The 22,569-nt window shown below is 36.8% G+C and overlaps 1 protein-coding gene across 2 annotated transcripts in view; it reads left to right on the forward strand.

The window, feature by feature from the left end:
- The window catches only part of SLC16A10 (solute carrier family 16 member 10), a 117,094-nt gene that overhangs the window by 81,796 nt on the left and 12,729 nt on the right, over positions 1-22,569 (forward strand). Inside the window, exon 4 of one of the 2 annotated variants that reach the window (XM_081293984.1) lies at positions 11,856-11,887. The exons of the other annotated variant lie outside the window; for it this stretch is intronic. Within the exon in view, the coding sequence (XP_081150110.1) occupies positions 11,856-11,879 (24 nt within the window). The 3' untranslated portion in view covers positions 11,880-11,887. The remainder of the gene's footprint in view (positions 1-11,855; positions 11,888-22,569) is intronic. 2 annotated transcript variants of the gene reach the window in all.

Below are 22,569 nucleotides of genomic sequence, written 5' to 3' on the forward strand. Positions count from 1 at the left end.
TAAAAGCTACAAGAGAAAAGAGACAGATTACATTTAGGGGTAAACCAATAAGGTTGACAACGGATTTTTCATCACAGACGCTGAAAGCGAGAAGATCCTGGAACAACGTATTTCAAACACTGAAAGACAATGGATGCCAACCAAGAATTCTGTATCCAGCAAAATTAAGCTTCAGATACAACGAAATAAAAATCTTTCATGATAAACAAAAGCTAAAAGAATTTGTAGCCAGAAAACCAGCATTGCAAAGCGTCTTGAGCAAAACTCTACACGAGGAAGAAATGGAAAACAATAACCAAAACCATCAGCGGGAAGTGCCTCGGTAAAGACAGAGGAAGGGGGGAAAGCTAATCATGGAGAAACAAACTAAATTAGGGTGAAAAAAAAAAAAAGATAAATAATCAAACATGGCAGGAAGTACAAACCATATATCAATAGTAACTCTAAACGTTAATGGCTTAAACTCTCCAATAAAGCGACATAGGCTGGTAACATGGATTAAAAAAACAAACCCAACAATATGTTGCATCCAGGAGACACATCTGATTGGAAAAGACATACACAGACTCAAGGTAAAAGGTTGGGAAAAAATATACCAAGCACACGGTCCTCGTAAGCAAGCAGGCGTGGCCATTCTCATATCGAATAAAATCGACTTCAAGACTAAGTTAATCAAAAGGGATAAGGAAGGACATTATATACTGTTAAAAGGAACCATTCACCAACAAGACATAACAATTATCAATATTTATGCACCAAATAATGGCGCTGCGACGTTCATAAAACAAACTCTCCTCAAGTTCAAGAATCAAATAGACCACAACACAATAATCATGGGTGACTTCAACACACCTCTCTCACCATTGGACAGATCCTCCAAACAAAAGTTGAATAAAGAAACTATTGACCTCAATATCACTATCAATAACCTAGACTTAACTGACATATATAGAATATATCAACCATCATCAAGTGGTTATACTTTTTTCTCAGCAGCACATGGAACCTTCTCAAAAATAGACCATATATTATGCCATAGGGCAACCCTCGGTAAATACAAAGGGGTTGAGATAATACCATGCACTCTATCAGATCATAATAGAATGAAACTGGAAATCAATGATAAAAGAAGGAAGGAAAAATCCTACTTCACATGGACAATGAACAATATGTTACTGAATGATCAATGGGTTACAGAAGACATAAAGGAGGAAATCAAAAAATTCTTAGAGATAAATGAAAATACAGAAACAGCATATCGGAATCTATGGGACACAATGAAAGCAGTTTTAAGAGGGAAATTCATTGCCTGGAGGTCATTCCTCAAAAAAAGGAAAAACCAACAAATAAATGAGCTCACACTTCATCTCAAAGCCCTAGAAAAGGAAGAGCAAAACAATAGCAAATGTAGCAGAAGGCAAGAGCTAATTAAAATCAGAGCAGAAATCAATGAAATTGAAACAAAAGAAACTATTGAAAAAATTAACAAAACAAAAAGTTGGTTCTTTGAAAAAATAAATAAGATCGACAGACCCCTAGCCATACTAACGAAGAGAAGAAGAGAGAGAACTCAAATCACTAACATACGGGATGAAAAAGGCAATATTACAACAGACGCTTCAGAAATACAGAAAACAATTAGAAATTATTTTGAAAACCTATATTCCAATAAGATAGAAGAAAGTGAAGACATCGATAAATTCCTTAAGTCATATGATTTGCCCAGACTGAGTCAGGAGGAAACTCACAACTTAAACAGACCAATATCAATAGATGAAATAGAAGAAGCAATCAAAAAACTTCCAACCAAGAAAAGTCCAGGACCGGATGGGTATACAGCGGAGTTCTACAAAACCTTTAAAGAAGAATTAATACCAATACTTTTCAAGTTATTTCAGGAAATAGAAAAAGAGGGAGCTCTTCCAAACTCATTCTATGAGGCCAACATCACCCTGATTCCGAAACCAGACAAAGACACCTCAAAGAAAGAAAACTACAGACCAATATCTCTAATGAACCTAGATGCAAAAATCCTCAATAAAATTCTGGCGAATCGGATACAAAGACATATCAAAAAAATTGTGCACCATGATCAAGTAGGATTCATCCCTGGGATGCAAGGATGGTTCAATATACGGAAATCAATAAATGTTATTCACCACATCAATAGGCTTAAAGATAAGAACCATATGATCATCTCGATAGACGCAGAGAAAGCATTTGACAAAGTACAGCATCCCTTTATGTTCAAAACATTAGAAAAAATAGGGATAACAGGAACTTACCTCGACATTGTAAAAGCTATCTATGCTAAGCCTCAGGCTAGCATCATTCTGAATGGAGAAAAATTGAAGGCATTCCCTCTAAAATCTGGAACAAGACAGGGATGCCCCCTATCACCACTTCTATTCAATATAGTTCTCGAAACACTGGCCAGAGCAATTAGACAGACGAAAGAAATTAAAGGCATAAAAATAGGAAAAGAAGAACTTAAATTATCACTATTTGCGGATGACATGATTCTATACCTAGAAGACCCAAAACGGTCTACCAAAAAACTACTAGAACTAATTAATGAATTCAGCAAAGTGGCAGGATATAAAATTAACACACATAAATCAAAGGCATTTCTGTATATCAGTGACAAAACTTCTGAAACGGAAATGAGGAAAAACACTCCATTCACAATAACCTCAAGAAAAATAAAATACTTGGGAATCAACCTAACAAAAGAGGTGAAAGACCTATACAATGAAAACTACAGAACCCTAAAGAAAGAAATAGAAGAGGATCTTAGAAGATGGAAAAATATACCCTGTTCATGGATAGGCAGAACTAACATCATCAAAATGGCGATTTTACCGAAAGTTCTCTATAGGTTCAATGCAATGCCAATCAAAATCCCAATGGCATTTCTTGTAGAAATAGATAAAGCAATCATGAAATTCATATGGAAAAATAAAAGACCCAGAATAGCAAAAACAATTCTAAGTAGGAAGTGTGAATCAGGTGGTATAGCGATACCAGATTTCAAACTTTATTACAGAGCAATAGTAATAAAAACAGCATGGTACTTCCCAAAATGAGTAGATCATGTTCAATTCATATTAAGTCCTTTATTGACCTTTGAAGGTGACACACATGAACATATATGAACTTGTTCCGAAGGAGCATAAAACCTAGTAAATATAATAACAATAACTGTAATGGTTTATAGAACACTTTTACATACATCCTCTTCTTCAGTCTTCACAGCAAGGCAATGTATGTATCCTCATTTCATGGATGGGGAGACTAAGGTGCTAAAAGATTAAATATACTCAACGTCACAGAAACAGTGACTGATGGTTATTAGTGTGGTACTTTTAGATAAAAGGCAGTATTATAGAGTGGTCTAAAAGTGAAGATTCTGAAGTAAGACAGATCTGGACTTAAATATTGGTTTTTGTCCCTAATTAGTTGTATAATTTTTGGCATCCTCTCTAAGCATATTTCCTCATCTACAAAATAGAGATAAACTCAGTTTTACAGAGTTGCTATGAGGATTAGAAAAAATATATGTGAAATATCTATCCTAGTTTTGGCATAAAAATGGGAGTTTTTAAAATGTATGACAATATGATTTTATTTTGTGGTTTTAAAGGAAGGTATAGAAGATTCAGAGGAGAAAGATGATTGCCATTTGGAAAAGTAGTTAGAAAAGCTTCATAGCATTGGAATTGGACTATGAGCATGAGGTCTTATGTTACAACTGGATCTTTTATCTATTAGGGACTTAATTTTTCAATTTAGGTCTTTGAAGTGCTCTCATGCTTTGTTATAAATTCTGTGATTTTTACCTGCTAGGCTGTATATGATGATTTGAGAGAGACTGTACATGCTTGTTCTCAAAGTACTGTTGCATATTTTGTCTTTTTGTAGTTGACTTTTAAAAACGAAGACTCATTGATTCCTGGAAGCTGTCAAATGACCTCTCTTTTAGGCTTACCCACTCATAATCTCATTGTAAGGGTATGGTTCAGTTTCGGTAAGGTCTAACTTTCTAAACAACCATTCCTATTAGCATTTGCTTCCAATTTTTTTTTTTTGTGAGTTGCCCATTTGCTTGAGTGTTGTGTCTTCTGGGCTAACTTCTTATAGCTCCTATTTATCCTTCATTTCACTTCCAGGAACGTGAGAGTCTCATGGTTTTTCTCCTATCTCCCCATCACTCCTTCTCAGTTTCTTTGCTGGCTCCTTCTTTTTCCCCCACCCACTGAATATCAGCATGTCTTAGGATTGCTCCTTGTTCTTTGTTTTTTGTTATGCCACTGGTAGCTTTATTCGAGTCTCTTGAGTTCAAACATCATATATAATATATATATATATATATATATATATATATATATATATATATATATATATATATCAGAGACTCCAGACTTATATTTCTAGCCTAAACCTCTCCTGATTTTTTTCACTAGAGTTGTATATCCAACGGCTTACCTAATATCTCCACTTGGATGACTGCTAGGTGTTTCAGACTTAACATATCCAACCCTAAAATCCTGAATATACCATCAGAAACTTCATCTCCCCCAGCCATCTTCCTCTCAGAAGACGGTATTCCATTCTTCTAGTTGACCAGACCCCAAACCTTGGAGTCATCCTTAGCTCCTCTTTCTTGCATTCCATAACCCTGAACCAGTCAGAAAGTCTTGGTGACCTTCCTTTCAGATCCATATCCAGGATTTGGCCACCTCTCACTATTCTAACTACCAATGCCTTGGTCCAGGCCACTATCCCCTATCCTGGGGATCCTCCTCTTTCTTTCTTTCTTTCTTTCTTTCTTTCTTTCTTTCTTTCTTTCTTTCTTTCTTTCTTTCCCCCCTCCCTCCCTTCCTTCCTTCCTTCCTTCCTTCCTTCCTTCCTTCCTTCCTTCCTTCCTTCCTTCAGGATCAAACCTAGGGCACTGTGGAAACAAGGCAAGCACTTTACCAACTGAGCTATATCCCCAGCCTGATGGAAACCCTCAGTTTTAGAGTAAAAACTAATGTCCTTAGAGTGATCCACAAGGTCCTCCATGATCTGGCTTCTCCTACCTCTCTGATTTCCTATCTTATCCAGGTCTCTCTTGCTCACTGAGCTCCTGCTCCTCATCCTGCTCTTCTAATTAGGCTCTCCCTGACCATCTCATTAAAACTCCTTCTTCTCTCTTCCTCTCAGCATTCCCAAACCCCTTCACATATCTTTTTTTCTTTCATAGCACTTCTAACATTTATAATTTATTTATAATGACTATTGATTTCTATCTTCGTGTGTGTGTGTGTGTGTGTGTGTGTGTGTGTGTGTGTGTGTAAAATCTACAATGAGGGGAAGAAGCTCTATTTTGTTCAGTGATAGACCTAGCACACAGAAGGTGCTCAAATATTTGTTCAATGACTAAATATATTATAAATAAGCCTAAAATAACAAATATAGGTGGTATTTATTTTCTCACCATTTTATTTTATTTTAATTAAAATTTTGTTTTTGAGACATGGTCTTGCTAAGTTGTTTAGGGCTTTGTTAAGTTGCTGAGGCTGGCCTCAAACTTGTGATCTTCCTGCCTCAGCTTTCAAGTCACTGGGATGACAGGTGTGCACTACCATGCCCAGCTGTATCTCAGCATTTTAATCTTTGAACTCATGGTGTAATTATTTTTTTTTTACATTTTTTTCTTACAGGACATGATAGTGTATTCATGTTCATGCAACATTTAACAATTAAGCTCAAATCAGCAAACCTCAGAATAATGAAGTAACCACTATTGCTGTCTGTTGATGGGAAGGGACAGTTGATGTGTTTTGCATTGACCCACAGCTTTATATGCCAATGCTGAAATTATAATATAAATAGAAAGTTACTATTTCTTTGAAGCAACCGTGTCTTTGGTGGTGTGTATGAGAAGAACAGGATGCAGGACTTAAAGCAACAGTCTGACCTCAGGCCTGCATGTCTTGGTGAAGTACTGAACAGAGGGTCACATCAGGCAGATGGTGATAAGTGCCTAAGAATGACAATGGTGATGTGACTTTTCTCAGTGACACCAAATGCTCCATCCTCGAATGAGAATGATGATTTAGTTTTAGTTGTCTTCACATCTCTGAAGTGCTGCTCACCTTGAAAATCAGCTATTTACTACCTGTGTTCTTTGACTCTATAACATATCATTGGGCTGAATTTTAATTGTTAAGCTTTAAACCTGCATAATTCTCTATCAAGTAGATCATAGAATAATATGTTGAAATCTGTGATATAGTGTTAATTAGCTTGTTTTTTTAATGGCTTCATATTATCTTTAATGAGGACCTTAATGCAAATTATTCATGAGGAAGTACATTATTACTGGGTTTTTAATTTATTTTACATATATTTATTTCATAAATATATATTGTTTTTTTGTTATTTTTTATTTAATTTTTTTATTAGTTGCTCAAAACATTACAATGATCTTGACATATCATACATTTGATTCAAATGGGGTACGTAATCTTATTTTTCCACATGTATAGATTGCAGGATCACATTGGTTATACAGCCACGTTTATACGTAGGGCCATACTAGTGTCTATTGTATTCTGCTGCCCTTCCTTCCCCTCCCTCCCCTCCCCACTCCTCCCATCACCTCTTTCTACCCAATCTACTGTGACACGTTTCTCTCTTTTTTCTTCCCCCTCACACCATCTTATATGTAATTTTGCATAACAATGAGAGTCTCCTACCATCTTCCATGCAATTCCCCTTCTCTCTCCCACACACCTCTTGATTAATGGTAATCTTCTTCTCATGCTCTTCCTTCCTGCTCTGTTTTGATTTACCCCCCTTATATCAAAGAAGACATTCTGCATTTGTTTTTTAGGGATTGGCTAGCTTCACTTAGCATAATCTGCTCTAATGCCATCCATTTTCCTGCAAATGCCATGATTTTGTTATTTTTTAGTGCTGAGTAATATTCCATTGTGTATAAATGCCACATTTTTTTATCCATTCATGTATTGAAGGGCATCTGGGTTGGTTCCACAGTCTAGCTATTGTGAATTGTGCTGAATTAGCTTGTTTTTTAAAGGAAAAAAAATCTGATAAAATATAAGTGGGTTGGCTTTGTGACAGTTCTCAAAAGAAACTTTGATAGCTAAACTGTGGAACCAACCTAGATGCCCTTCAACAGAAGGATGGATAAAGAAAATGTGGTACATATAAATAATGGAATATTACTCAGCCTTAAAGAAGGATGAAATTATGGCATTTGCAGGTAAATGAATGGAACTAGAGAATATCATGCTAAGTGAAAGAAGCCAATCCCCAAAATCCAAAGTCTGAATGATTTCTTTGATAAGCAGATGCTGATCCATAGTGGGGACAGGGGTAAGGAAGAATGAAGAAACTTGGATTCTTTAGAAGGGAGTGAGGGGAGAGGTGGGGCTGTGATGATGGGAAGGACAGTAGAATGAGACAGACATTATTATTCATGTATGATTACACTACTGGTGTGACTCTGTACCATGTACAGCCAGAGGAATGAGAAGTTGTGCTCCATTTGTGTACAATATGTCAAAATGCATTCTACTGTCATATATAACTCATTAAAACAAATTTTTAAAAAATTTTTAAAAATTAGTTCAATACTCTTAGAGAAAATACATTTCCCTTTGTAATATATTCCTTATGTAATAAAACTGGAGAGGGTGGGGGAAGAAATAGAGAGATCCTATTTACCTGTGTAAGATTCATGGCAAATCACTTGCTTGCTATACCATGGCAATTAAGTGGACTCCAAGTTCACTTGTTACTGAAAAGTTGCATTTTAAACTAGAAATGAACTTTTGAGGCAGACACACCAATAAATAGGGGCATGTAGTACCTTAAAAGATATTTTTTAGCTTTGCATAATGCCAAATGCTGTTAGTGGTCAACACTGCAAATGTAGCCTAGAAACTCCCCAAGCCAGAGTCCCTGTGTTCACTCTGTGGTCTCAGCAGAAATACTGCTTCAGCCCATGCTCAGGTGCTAAGCCATGCAAATAAGAATAGCAAACAAATGTTCCTCCCTTCATGGCTTTGTTAGAGGGAGATTCAGGTAACATTTGCCAAGAATGGATTATGTATTAAGCATTTTCACAAAATCTCACAAACCATCACAAAGATGAATATAATAAGTATAATAAATAACAGAGTTAAGGAAGTGATTCTCTGAAACTGTGCTTGTTCACGTTCACTCATTGACTTATGCTGAGAGCTAGATTTTCACATGTCTCAGACACATGGTAAATCCCATGTTCTTTTTATGAAGGAGTCTGCTGATGCTTCAGCAGACTAATTGTATAACTAATTGGAACCAATTGCTTCATCTAGTCAACTCAGAGATGGAGGGGGATGCTGCTATTTTCAGCCATAGTGGCCCTAGCAAATTTGCCTTGCAAATTTCTCTTCAGTTCTTTCAAAACTAAGAACAGAGGCAATGCTGAGCTGTCCCAGCACTCAGCATACTTTACAGCTAGGAAAACCAGCTCTTGTTCTGCTGTAATGGGAATAAGAGGATATCATGTGACCTTATTTCCAGTCTCCATATGTTCTCTTTTGATCTCTAGTGCATTGTTCCTAAGAAAATTGTGGCCATAGAAAGTTAGTTTTCATAGTCTGTGGCAAGTGGAACATAGGCCATATAGAGTTTTACGTTCAATTATGTTTTCTATAATAAATGTTGAGCATAGTCGAATAAAATATACAGATTTATAGCAAATACATACTGTATATGATTAACATAAAGACCATGATAGAAAAATGGAAAAAAGTAAATTGCTTAAATTTTTAGAGTCACATGGAAACTCTGAGGCCACTGATGAATCATTAGTCTCCCAAGAGGGCCCTAAGGAGTTGGAACATAGGAAACTATTTCTTCCCTCTTGTTAATGCAGAAGTCTCTCGGTTTTGTTTTGTATTTAAATATCTCAGGCTTTGTTTGATAAAATATAGCATGTTTTTGAATGATACCTAATTTCATTTATAATATGGATACTTACTTATTCCTCAAATCCTTATAGTAGTATTAAAGTTTGTTCAAGTTTGAGGAACCTAAATTATACTAATGAGTAGAGGTCCTTTTATGATTTTTATATCAAGTAAAAATGAATTGTGCAATGGAGGAACAGAAATAGAAATCTTAATTTGAAGCAGCTTACCTTGTAAAACTATACTTGGACATTGGCTTTTGCCTGACTTACCAGGTAGCTCTGTGACATAGAGTTGTCTGATCCATCAGGAGTACATTTGTGCTGGTTTAACCTCATCTCCAATTTCAGGGCATCTTTTGGAGAAGCTCTGATAATCACTCTGAGGATTATGGGACATCAGGGAAACCGGCCTTGCCATGTAGTTGTGCTGTCGGGAAGAGTCAAATACCCAAAGAAAATGCAAGGGTTGCATATCCCTGGCTGCCCATGTTGCAGTCTATTTTCCCTTATGCCCTTCTCCCTTGTCCTCCCTGTTGTGCCATCTGCCTTCCCACCCATCTCTAACCACTGGCAGCTCTTTTGTAACCACAAAGTCTATATTCCCCCATAACACATTGGAAAAAAGTATGATTTGGAGGTGCAAAATTGTAAACATGGACAGTTAGGCAATCTAGCTGTCTTTGTAGCCATGCCAGATTGAACTGATTCTTGGCATAGCATGGCAAGAACAGCTGCAGCAGCCAGGTTTTGGAATACAGTTTAAGATTCTGCATGTCCAATTGTCAGTGCCATGGAGCAAGGGTTTACTTCAAAACACAAGTTTATTTTAAACAGAAGTTTTTTGTGTTCCCGCATTTTTATTAACATTTGGCTCACAAGAAGCTGCCACAAACAGTCTTTCTCATTGAAGTCTCAGGACTACTGTGAAATAGGCAGCGTTATTGCTTCCTTTTCTCAGGAGAGGAACCAGGGGTGGTAAGACTAGCTCAGTGTTGCAAGGCTGATACAAGGGTTTAAGCGGGGTCTTCTTAAGAGAGTGATTTTTAAGTAAAATATTTAAATGCTAGGAATGTGTTATAGTAAAAAGATGAAAAAGATCATACAGGTCATTTAATTAATTTAATTATTATATATAATTTTCCCCCTTAATCTTTATTTATTTATTTATGTTGTGCTGAGGATCGAACCCAGTGCCTCAGGGCATGCGAGGCAAGTGCTCAACTACTGAGCTACAACCCCAGCCCATATATATATATTTTATTTTATTTTATTTTATTTTTTTTTAAAGAGAGAGTGAGAGAGGAGAGAGAGTGAGAGAGAATTTTTTAATATTTATTTTTTAGTTCTCAGCGGACACAAAGTCTTTGTTGGTATGTGGTGCTGAGGATCGAACCCGGGCCGCACGCATGCCAGGCGAGCGCGCTACCGCTTGAGCCACATCCCCAGCCCTTGGGTACATTTTTTATTGATTGAAAATTGAGTTATATATTAGAAGAATTGCCATATTAGTCTTCTCTGCATTGCAACCAGATTAAAAGAGCTAAACTTAAAATTTTAATTTTGTTTTTGGCCTGGTGGCTAAATACTAGAGGTAAAGCTTACATTTGCTTTTTCCTCCTCCTCCTCCCTTTCTTTTTGCTTTTCTTTTTTCCCTTCTTTGTATTCTTGGTTTTAGTTTATTCTTCTATTATCAATTAACTCTACAGAATGTTTTGGTATTCTGAATAAAAGCTAATACATTGCTTTTTAATTAATATTTTCTATTTTTCATTCAAAAGTAGGCTTATAAGAGTATTTATAGTTTTCTAATCTAACTATTTACCCATTGTGATTCACTGTGTGTGAAGTATTTCACACACACATGAACAGTGTACTCTCATACCCTTTATATACATGCCTTTAATTTTTTTATCATGTCGTCTAGAAACATTTCATTTCATTCGTTCATTACCTTTCCAATAAACTTTCCCAAAAGACATAAGGGTTATTTACTTCACACATACTTTTCCTGATTGAACTCTCACTGTACCTTTTATGAGAGAAGCAGTGCTAATACTGGTTCTTCCATTAATAGATAAGAACCTTGAGGTCCAAAGAGGTTTAACTTTGCTATGGAGGTGGAAGTACTATTAGAATAGACTTAGAGTAGATTTAGATTTTCAGTTCTGTCACTTTTTATGTTCTTGCCTATGTGTTTCTTCCTCTATTATAACTTAGTTGAGCAGATTCAAGATCTGTTCACTTGACATATACTCACTGAGGACCTGTAGTATGCCATGAACATTCTAGGTATGGGGATGCACTGGTGAGGACAAGTGTGGTTTCTCTCACGGAAATCAGTAAGTAAACAAGGTCATTTTCAAATAGTGATATTTTCTCTGAAAACAAAATGGGTTAGAAGGTGACAATGATAGTCAACTTTAGTTTGGGCAGTCAGGGACAGCCTCTGAGGAGGTGACTGTAAACATATTCTGTGTGCTAAGGGCTAATTTAATTAGGTACTTAGAAGACAAAAAAGATAGCTTCCTATTGTCCTTGGGAAGCTTATAGCAGAATTTCTCTGGTCTATCTTTAAGGCCAGTCAACAGTTGACTTTTTTTATCCAACTTATTTTTATCTGATTTATTATATTAAAATCTGCATGTTGAGAATGAAAAATTCTTGCATACTTTGCTGTAGGACCCAAGCATTGTTTGTTTTTTTTTGTTTTCCCACATACTTTAACTACTTAACTTTTCTAAAAATATACTGGTATTGCTCAGTTCTCATGTGGTTAAGTGAATGATTGGACATCTCTCTTTCACTTCGTCTCCGCTTCCAGATTTTTTTTCAATGGTGTCTATGCTTTTCTTGCTTTTCTAACCTTGCATTTATTTCCCTTCAGATCTCAACATCTGCTGCAAATTGACTATTCAGGTTAGTGAACATTTGCCCATTTTTCAGTTTTACACCATAGGCAGTATTCACCAGCATTCCCCTACTGAAATGAATAAGGATTTTTACTTCTCTGGCCACTTGTGACTCATTAATGGTGAAGTTAAATATTTACAGAACACTCTCATCAAAACAAGCTGTTATTTTTTAAAAAAGAATTTTTAAAAAATAATATGCTAGCATAGGAACATTGCAGGAAGAGAAAACATAATTGATAAATGAGAAAGCTAGAAAACCGATCCCTTACAAATAAATTAAAGCAGAGCTGCTGATTTTAGTGAGGAAGCAAGTTTGTCATGTGTTCCAAATTATAATTAGCCAAAAACAAGTATTTATAGATCACTCAACAGTTTTTAGAAATGATGCACGTTTTGCTCAGGCATGAAAATTATCCCTAGAAGGTAGGCCCCAATCTCTAAAAAATTTAAAATTGGTGGAGGAGAAAGAAATCAATAAAAACTTTTAAATACCCAATTTTAACTTAAATCAAGAAACTGCAGTAATGTTTTTTTGTTAGGCCCTTTATACTGTGTAATATATTCAGTGGAAGTATGGGAAAGGCTGGTGAAAACTGTGGATTTATTTACAAAATACTTTGGAGATTTTTTGTGGAAGTGTCTGTACATCTCAGGAAATACTAAAGAAGGAACAGGTAAGGGAGAGTGGACCTCCACACGATTAGGGGCAGCATCTCTTCTTCGTTATTTCAGACCCAGTACCAAACGTGCCTGGTGCTCAATGTATATATATATGTATGTACGTATGTATATGTATTATTTATTTATTTATTTAGTACTGAGGATTGAACCAGGGGTACTTAGCCACTGAACCACATCCCCAGCCCTTTTTTATATTTTATTTTGAGACAGGGTCTCACTAAGTTGCTTAGGGTCTCACCAAGTTGCTGCTTTAGCCTCCCAAGTTGCTAGGATTACAAACATGCGCCACCATGCCCAGCTCTGCATATTTTTTGACTGATTTCAGATTGAGCTTTTAGGCTGCTTAAGCTGCTAAAGTACAAGTTCTACTAATTGCTCTACTCGTGACTACTTTTACATTTTAACAGTACTTTTAAGTTCTTCAAGTACTTTTTTCTTTGCTCTTCAACATATAAAACCCTGAAGGCAACAAAAATTTTATCTCCATTTACAGAGAAAGGAGTCATGCAAATATAGTTAGGATAGGGTAAGGTTTAAAAAGTTATCAGAAATAACTGGGTCAAATGGTGGTTCCATTCCCAGCTTTCCAAGAAATCTCCATACTGCTTTCCAAATTGGCTGCACCATTTTGCAGTCCCACCAACAATGAACAAGTGTACCCATTTCCCCGCATCCTCGCCAGCACTTGTTGTTGTTGGACTTCTTAATGGCTGCCAATCTTACTGGAGTGAGATGGTATCTTAGGGTGGTTTTGATTTGCATTTCTCTGACTGCTAGCGATGTTGAGCATTTTTTCATGTACTTGTTGATTGATTGTATGTCCTCCTCTGAGAAGTGTCTGTTCAGGTCCTTGGCCCATTTGTTGATTGGGTTATTTGTTATCTTATTATCTAATTTTTTGAGTTCTTTGTATACTCTGGATATTAGGGCTCTATCTGAAGTGTGTGGGGTAAAGATTTGTTCCCAGGATGTAGGCTCCCTGTTTATCTCTCTTATTGTTTCTTTTGTTGAGAGAAAACTTTTTAGTTTGAGTAAGTCCCATTTGTTGATTCTGGTTGTTAACTCTTGCGCTATGGGTGTCCTATTGAGGAATTTGGGGCCTGACCCCACAGTATGTAGATCATAGCCGACTTTTTCTTCTATCAGACGCCGTGTCTCTGATTTAATATCGAGCTCCTTGATCCATTTTGAGTTAACTTTTGTGCATGGCGAGAGAAAGGGATTCAGTTTCATTTTGATGCAAATGGATTTCCAGTTTTCCCAGCACCATTTGTTGAAGATGCTATCCTTCCTCCATTGCATGCTTTTAGCCCCTTTATCAAATATAAGATAGTTGTAGTTTTGCGGATTGGTTACTGTGTCTTCTATTCTGTACCATTGGTCCACTCGCCTGTTTTGGTACCAGTACCATGCTGTTTTTGTTACTATTGCTCTGTAGTATAGTTTGAAGTCTGGTATCGCTATACCGCCTGATTCACACTTCCTGCTTAGCATTGTTTTTGCTATTCTGGGTCTTTTATTATTCCATATGAATTTCCTGATTGTTTTATCTATTTCTACAAGAAATGCTGTTGGGATTTTGATTGGGATAGCATTGAACTTATAGAGAACTTTTGGTAATATCGCCATTTTGATGATGTTAGTTCTGCCTATCCATGAGCAGGGTATATTTTTCCATCTTCTGAGGTCTTCTTCTATGTCTCTTTTTAGGGTTCTGTAGTTTTCATTGTATAGGTCTTTCACCTCTTTTGTTAGGTTGATTCCCAGGTATTTTATTTTTTGGGGGGATATTGTGAATGGAGTAGTTGTCCTCATTTCCATTTCAGAGGATTTGTCGCTGATATACAGGAATGCATTTGATTTATGCGTGTTGATTTTATATCCCGCCACTTTGCTGAATTCATTTATTAACTCTAATAGTTTCTTTGTAGACCCTTTTGGGTCTGTTAGGTATAGAATCATATCGTCTGCAAATAGTGATAATTTAAGTTCTTCTTTTCCTATTTTTATGCCTTTAATTTCTTTCATCTGTCTAATTGCTCTGGCCAGTGTTTCGAGGACTATGTTGAACAGAAGTAGTGAGAGAGGGCATCCCTGTCTTGTACCAGATCTTAGAGGGAATGCCTTCAATTTTTCTCCATTCAGAATGATGCTGGCCTGTGGCTTATCATAGATTGCTTTTACAATGTTGAGGTATGATCCTGTTATCCCTAATTTTTCTAGAGTTTTGAACATAAAGGGATGCTGTACTTTGTCGAATGCCTTTTCTGCATCTATCGAGATGATCATATGGTTCTTATTTTTAAGTCTATTGATGTGGTGAATAACATTTATTGATTTCCGTATATTGAATCAGCCTTGCATCCCAGGGATGAATCCTACTTGATCATGGTGTATAATTTTTTTGATATGTTTTTGAATCCGATTCGCCAGAATTTTATTGAGGATTTTTGCATCTAGGTTCATTAGAGATATTGGTCTGTAGTTTTCTTTCTTTGAGGTATCTTTGTCTGGTTTAGGAATCAGGGTGATGTTGGCCTCGTAGAATGTATTTGGAAGTTCTCCCTCTTTTTCTATTTCCTGAAATAACTTGAAAAGTATTGGTGTTAGTTCCTCTTTAAAGGTTTTGTAAAATTCTGCTGTATACCCATCCGGTCCTGGGCTTTTCTTAGTTGGTAGTCTTTTGATGGTTTCTTCTATTTCCTCTATTGTTATTGGTCTGTTTAGGTTGTCTATATCTTCCTATAATCCCAGGGGTTTGGGAGGCAGAGGTAGGAGGATCACAAGTTCTAAGCCAGCCTCAGCAAAAGTGAGGCGCTAAGCAACTCAGTGAGACCCTGTCCTTAAATAAAATACAAAATATGGCTGGGGATGTGGCTCAGTGATTGAGTACCTCTGAGTTCAATCCCCAGTACCCCCACCCACTATCCAAAAAGATTTTCAGAAAAATCAACTGTGCATGTTGGTGCACTTCTATAATCCCAGCTGCTTAGGAGACTAAGACAAGAATACTACAAGTTTAAGGCCAGCCTCAGTAACAATGAGACCCTGTCTCAAAAAATAAAAAGGGCTGAGTATGTGGCTCAGTGTGTTAAGCACCCCCGGTTCAATCCCTAGTACCAAAAAAAAAAAAAAAAAAAAAAAAAAAAGAAGTCAAGAGTAAGTTTAAAGAGCATACTCCTCTCCTCCTTTCCTTTAAAATAAATGCAAAACATGGAAACCCCTGTTGCCTCAAAAGAGCATCAATCAATCACAAACAGAAGTCATGTCTTCTAAGACTTTACAACCACTTTGTATTTTCGAAGTGCCCTACTGATGTTTTGATGCTAGTTGCTTATGCAGGGAGGCTGCAGACCAAGGCTGAACCCTGGTGCCATCCTTAGGATCACTGAAGCAGCAGTCCTGTCCCACTTCTTCACAGACAGGCTCTGTTTTCATTCAAATCCATTGTGTTCATGTAAATTATCCAGGAACTGGGGACCTGAGAGTGGTGGATCTGGTGTGCCAGGAGTGAGATTCCAAGAAAAAACATTTTAGAATCAAATCCAGATTTAGGTGGAATGAATAAAATTTAAGCTGAATTTAAGGCGTTTAACAGGTTAAATACCTTTAATCACTCAGGAAGAAACAATATTCTTTTGGTAACTTTAAAAATATGTGCACAGAAATTGACAGGGTCACTAAGTGATTTCAAGTTGCCTAAAAATTCTAGAGGTTTGTTTTCTTTATTTTTTATTTGTTCTTTTTAGTTATACATGACAGTAGGATACGAATTTATTTTCTATTTTAAGATAAATTCTACCCTAAAATTTTAACAGTCAGGGTTATTGAAACTGGCATCTGAATCAAGTAGAGTATGGTTGATAATTCCTCTAGAACATTTTGCTAAATTTGATCTTATCTAAAAGATGCAGTGTCAAGGATGTTTTACTTATTTATCTTAATCCATGGAAATTTATTTTTAAGAAACCAGAAAGGGGGAAAAATAACAAAGGCTTTTAAAGACTTTAGTATTAGAAAATATTTTCAAAATTTTATCAAGGCTTTTCAAATCATCCGTCATCTTTTCTGCACTCTTCTTTCTCTACTCCTTCTTGGCTGTTAAAATAATCTTTATTCCAGAAACTTTTTATTTCTCAGTCCCGAACTTTTCATGTCTTAACAGTACCATTGTGATTTTCAACACCGTGGAAACCCATTTTAATGAGATGGAAAGTCTGGCTGTTTAAAAAAACAAACAGAACCAGCTACTGCTGCCTCCTAGAGTCCTGTTAGACCAAAGTTCTGCTCTCCACCATTTGCCATTGAGAAGGTAGTGCACACCTCTGCCTCAACTTCAATTACAAGAAATATGTCATGTGAAAACAGACACTGGGCTGCCTAGAGATGTTGGTCCTTACAGATGTTGTCAAGCAAAGAAATTTCTCCTTCAAGTGCATCTTAGAGATGTTTTAGTCTCAAGGCACAGTTGACCAGATTTAACTAACTAAAATGACATTTTAGGTTTATCTGATCCATGATTATCTATCAATGGTCACTGAAACATTTCAGTGTTTTGGTGTAAATGGTTTAATTTTATGTACCCAAATTTCTGGAGTCAGTTTTCATTGTCTCACTTGGCTTCCTGATACACAGTGCTTGTGCAAAACTTCTAAGGAGCTGGGCGTGGTGGCACACACCTGTAATCCCAGCAACTCTGGAGGCTGAGACAGGAAGATTGCAAGTTTGAGGCCAGCCTCAGCAACTTAGTGAGGCTTAAGCATCTTAGTAAGATCCAGTCTCAAGAAATAAAAAGGGCCAGAGATGTGGCTCTGTTGACACAGTATCCCTGAGTTCAATCCCCAGTACCAAAACAAAAAACAAAAACACAATAACAAAAAAGAAAACCCTTCCTGATTAATGACCCACTGGTTTTAATTTACTTTCTTTTTTTTTCTTTTTTTTAAAGCAAAAATAGAGAAAACAATAGTTGTTTTAAAAAGAAAGAAAAAGCAAACCAGCCTCTCTCATTCCATTGGGAAGATCTGTTAGTCCAAATTTGAAGTCAAAGGGTAGTGTTGAGTTTTTATTTGTAACAAATTCTGAGATTATCCATTAACCACTCCAGCAGACTTTCTACTCCCTTTCAAACATATATCTTTCTTTCTTTTTTTCTCTTTAAAGAGGACAGGTTCTTTTCTTCTTTGAGTTTACCTTTTTTAAAAAAGTGTACCTAAGGAAAGAGGTATACCACCATTTTCGTGAGTTGGAGATAGAGTTATGGAATAGCTTTTCAAATGTTAGATGACTGTATTCTCAGAAATTACTCTATGCTACACGCAAATGAGATGCAACAAGCTGAAGTTGATAATCTCTGATGTGAACAACAATGAGTAGAAGTGCCGTGAACTTAATGTCCCTATTGGAAAGTAAGAAGTTGAAATCAGTTTGAATACCTTAATCACAGGGCATATTATATGGTACTTACTAGCACATTTTGAGTGTACCTTGTAAACCTAAAAGATACAAATCTCCTCCTTCTCCCAAAGAGTGTATTCTCCTAGACACAAAGCCAGTGCACATGCCTACCCATCCTCCACCCCTGGGTACTGTGAGGATATCTACCTGAACAGGAAGGGCAGACAGATAATCAGGGAATTAAAATCATCACAAAAAGGACAAATGGGTGATTAAAATCTTTTTATCTTTCAAAGAGAATAGTTAACAGCAGCAACAGTGAATGGGAAAATTTCTCGCTCTCAGTCTATTGTAATGCTCCATTTCACTTGTCTTTGCTGGAATTTCCTGGTCACCTAACACTTCCTTTGTTAACCCTTTGTACTAAGTCAGTCAGCTGTCACTTCACGTCCACTGTCAGAAATCAAGTTATTTTTGTTGTAAGAGTCTCCAGGATTTCTTCCCTTTTCTTCTTTAACTATATTTTCCTCAAGATGTGTAGTCTAACTTATATATACTGAAGTTTTGTCATATTGCTTATGCAATATATCACGTTAAGTATTACATAAAAGAGATACAGCAAAAAAGTACGCATTCCCTTAAGTGAGAGTTGGAGGAATAATGTGGCTAGTGACCATGATGTATGGCCAAATAATCTTAGAAAACAGTACAGCAGATAATACTGGACCTTTTGGATCAGTGATATCTTTGCTTTGCAAATGTGTACTGCCACTGGGTTTTACTTCATAGGTTGTACTATGGGCATTCCTTTAACCTCTCTCATGGTCTTGAGTTCCAGACGATCTCGCCTTGGATTCCCAGTGGAAGAACACTATCTGATGTCTTCAACTGTTTTGTCTATGGCTGCTTTATAGGAGAGTGGTGGAAAAGAGAGAAGCTAGGGCAGAGGCCATTCCAGTGAGATGGTTGCTTTTATAGGTTGCTGCCTCTGACCTCTCAAAAATGGGATCTAGCTCAGGGCTATAGTGAAGGAAGAGAAACTTAGCTTTTATTGCCTTGTCAGAAACACGTCATTTATACAGAGAGGTGTACCACCATTTATTTGAGTTGAAGATATTAAATGAGATGCAAATATATGTAACTAGTTTGTCTTTTCTTCTTTCCTGCATGGATATAGGATGATTATTTATTCTCGATATGAGTTCTTGGTTATCTTTGGATAGCAAAAACCAAATAGGGTTTCATTCAATCTGTAAATGGTTTCTATGGTCAGCAAAAGCTGTTGTTGCTTGAATGATGGAAGAATATTTCAGGAGCAGGCAGGTTGTCAGTCAGCTAGACTTTCTTCATCCCTTAAGAGGTGTGCCACCCAGGATTAAACAAATGTTTAAGAACATAAATAAAAGACTAATTCCTGCCCTGAAGACACCCTCACATTCAAATAAAGTTAACTTTTTTTGTTTACTTTTTGGTGTTGGGGATTGAACCCAGGGCCTAGTGGATGCTAAGGATAACCTCTCCCCTGAATTATACCCCCACCCTCCAAAGTTAACTTTAAACAACTTCTCTAAAAAATATTATCCCTTGCACAGAAAGTAGACTCTAATGTAAGTTTGGATTCATTTAAAATGTTAGGTTAAACAACCAAAAGTTAGATTAAATATAAAAATAAGCTGTCCAATATTTTCATGTCTACCCACATGACTCTGTTGGAAATACCAGTTGGGCCTAGTGTCATGTGTTCTGCTAAACATCATGCATGCCAGTGTCCAGAGGATGAAAGACAGGTAGAAACTCTTAGAACAGACAACAGCAGCCATGAGAAGCCCAGGCCCAAGTGGAACGAACACACCAGGCCTTGGTACAGCTGCCTTGGGAGAAAGGATCTCTAGGACCCTGAGATCCAGCACTAAGAGAGTCTGCTCCTCCATGCCCCCCAGATTGCCTCACTTATTGACCAAAGAAAATTAGTACAGATTTTGATAGGGGGTAGGGAGGGAGTATAAGTAGTTGAAGTTCTTGCTTGATTTAAATGACAATGACAAGAGCAACACAGTTTAATGAAGTAAGGCCCTTTGTAGTTGAAAAGCTAAATTCCCACTTAAGCATAATTTGAATTTACCTCATTTACCCTTTTTCAAAAGATCCCAAAAATTCCACCTTATTTATTTATTTATTTATTTATTTATTTATTTATTTATTTAGATTACAACATAGACTATAGGGTAAGGGTGGAAAAAAAATTCACTAACAAAGAAGAATAGCAATTTGGTAAACACAAGTTCTTAGTTTCATCAAAAGGATGACTGGTAATTTTGGTCTATTGTGAATACTAAAAGATGTCTCTTTAAAAGTTAAAAATATGAAAAGTACTTAAAGATAGGAAAGCCAGGCACAGTGGTACCTGCCTATAATCCCAACCACTTGAGGATCACAAGTTCAAGGCCAGTGTGGGCAACTTAGGGAGACAACTTAGGGAGAAATAAAAAGGACTGGGGATGTAGTGCCATAGTAGAGCACTTGTTTGGCATGTACAAGGTCCTATGTTTGATCCCCACAATCACACACACATACACACACACACACACACACACACACATACAAAAAGTTACAATATATTTTAGTGCTACCTGACTTGAAGTAATACACTAGAGTCTGGATTCAAATTCCAAGTAAAGCCAATTAATACACAATAATGCATGATCAGGTCATTCATTTTCCCTCAGAACTCAGTGGAAATCTGATCTCCTTCAACTTGTCTAAAAGTTTGAAGTCACCTTAGTCAGCAGCTCTTATCTTCTCAGCCACAAGTGGATTTCTTTAAAAACCAATGCAAGTCATATTGTACTTTTAAGTTTTCTAGTAGCCACATTAAAAAAAAAACCCATGAAATTAATGTTTATAACATATTTCACTTAACCATATGACCAAAACATTACTTTAACAGGAAATCATTATTAAAATTTTTTGAGATTATGCATTTTTTCCCCTACTGATGTCTAATTCCTCCATGTGTTTTTCACTTTAACAGAGGAATTGAGAACAATTAAGGATGGTTGTCAGGTTTCTACCATGGTGACGGGAGCCAATAATAGTCAAGTTAAATACAGGGTTGGGGGCAGTGAGCAGCATGACTCCAGGTGCCTTTGATACAAGCTGTTAGATGTCTGTTAGTCTACTTTGACATGGAAGAGTTGTATTGAGTGAAAAGCTACAAGGCTGGGTAGGAACACAGAATACTTATGGTACCAAATGATAACTTTAAGCAATAGTGATGTTAGAAAGTCTTTTTTTTTTCTCTCTCTCTTTTTAAATCTCACGAATGATGTGACTGATTGGTTGTGTGATGGTACTCAAACCCGGGGAATCATGCATGTTAGGTAAGCACTTTACCACTGAGCTAGGGTAGAGAATTAAGAACATATTAGCATGTTTAAGGGACATTGTGAATAAACCTGTCCTGGGCCTGATGGGATTAGTGCTGGGATCAAAGCTGGCCTCATGCAGTCTGCAGACATGTTTTGTTTGGTTTTTATAGGGTTGGATCACACAATGTTCTAAATTTTAGTTAGGTGCCAACATTTCCACAGAAAATCCAGATTTCTGACTTTTTAATAAAAGGGGGTTGGGAGGTAGACTTGGCAACATTGCTGGTAATAATCCACTGAAGCATATGCCTTTCCTCTCCAATGAATCTGTTTTACTTCTTTATGTTTGTCTGGGACTTCTAGGCCAAGTATCAGTAGGTAATAAAGGTACAAAGATAAATTAGTGGCAGATTATAGAGGGCTTTGAATACCAAACCAAGAAGTATAAATTGTAGGCAGCAGGCAGCCTTTGAATAAGGGATTGATGAGATTAAACCTGTATTTAGAAGGATTTTTCTGGACCAGTGTGAAAATTGAGAAGTTAGAGAACCGTTACCAATTTTGAAAGGGGACAAAAAAAAAATGAGATGGTGTGGGAATACACAAATGAACTTTTAAAACATGCAAAGTGGGGTGGGAGGGGGATAAAAATCAAAATAGAAGCATCTCAAGGAGAGAGACATCATCTAGAAAGGCTGCATTGGAGCTACCTGGGCCATTGAGGTGGGTGGAATATTTGCTTGCAGAGTTCCCAAACTTAGGCCAGTGTTTGGTGTAAGGCACAGTGAATGTAAGGACATTCCAAATAGTCTTGCTGTCTGTGGCACCGAGATCACTGTAGTCACACTGTTCTAAGTGGACTGTGATTAAGGGAAAATATCTTCCCCTCACCCCCCTTTTCCACTTTTAGACCACCTGGCCCCCAAAAGATCCTTTTATCAAAAATGGGCTAAAATTAGAGCTGGGGTTGTAACTCAGTGGTAGAAGGCTTACCCTAGCATGCACTATGTTCAATCCCCAGTACTCCAAAATAAGAAAAGACTAAAGTTAATAATCTGATAACTATTAACCATGTGCCAGAGAGGTTCTAAGTTGTTTGTTTACAGTACCAGGATTCAAACCAGGGCTTCATGAATGCTAGGTAAGTACCCTGCCACTGAACTAAACCCCTAGTGCTCTAAGTTCTTTTATTTAATCCTCATAAACACCCTTCAAATAGGTACTATTGCTATCTCCATTT

Source organism: Spermophilus citellus, assembly GCF_964194105.1.
Source record: "Spermophilus citellus genome assembly, chromosome: 5".
Taxonomy (NCBI): Eukaryota; Metazoa; Chordata; class Mammalia; order Rodentia; family Sciuridae; genus Spermophilus; species Spermophilus citellus.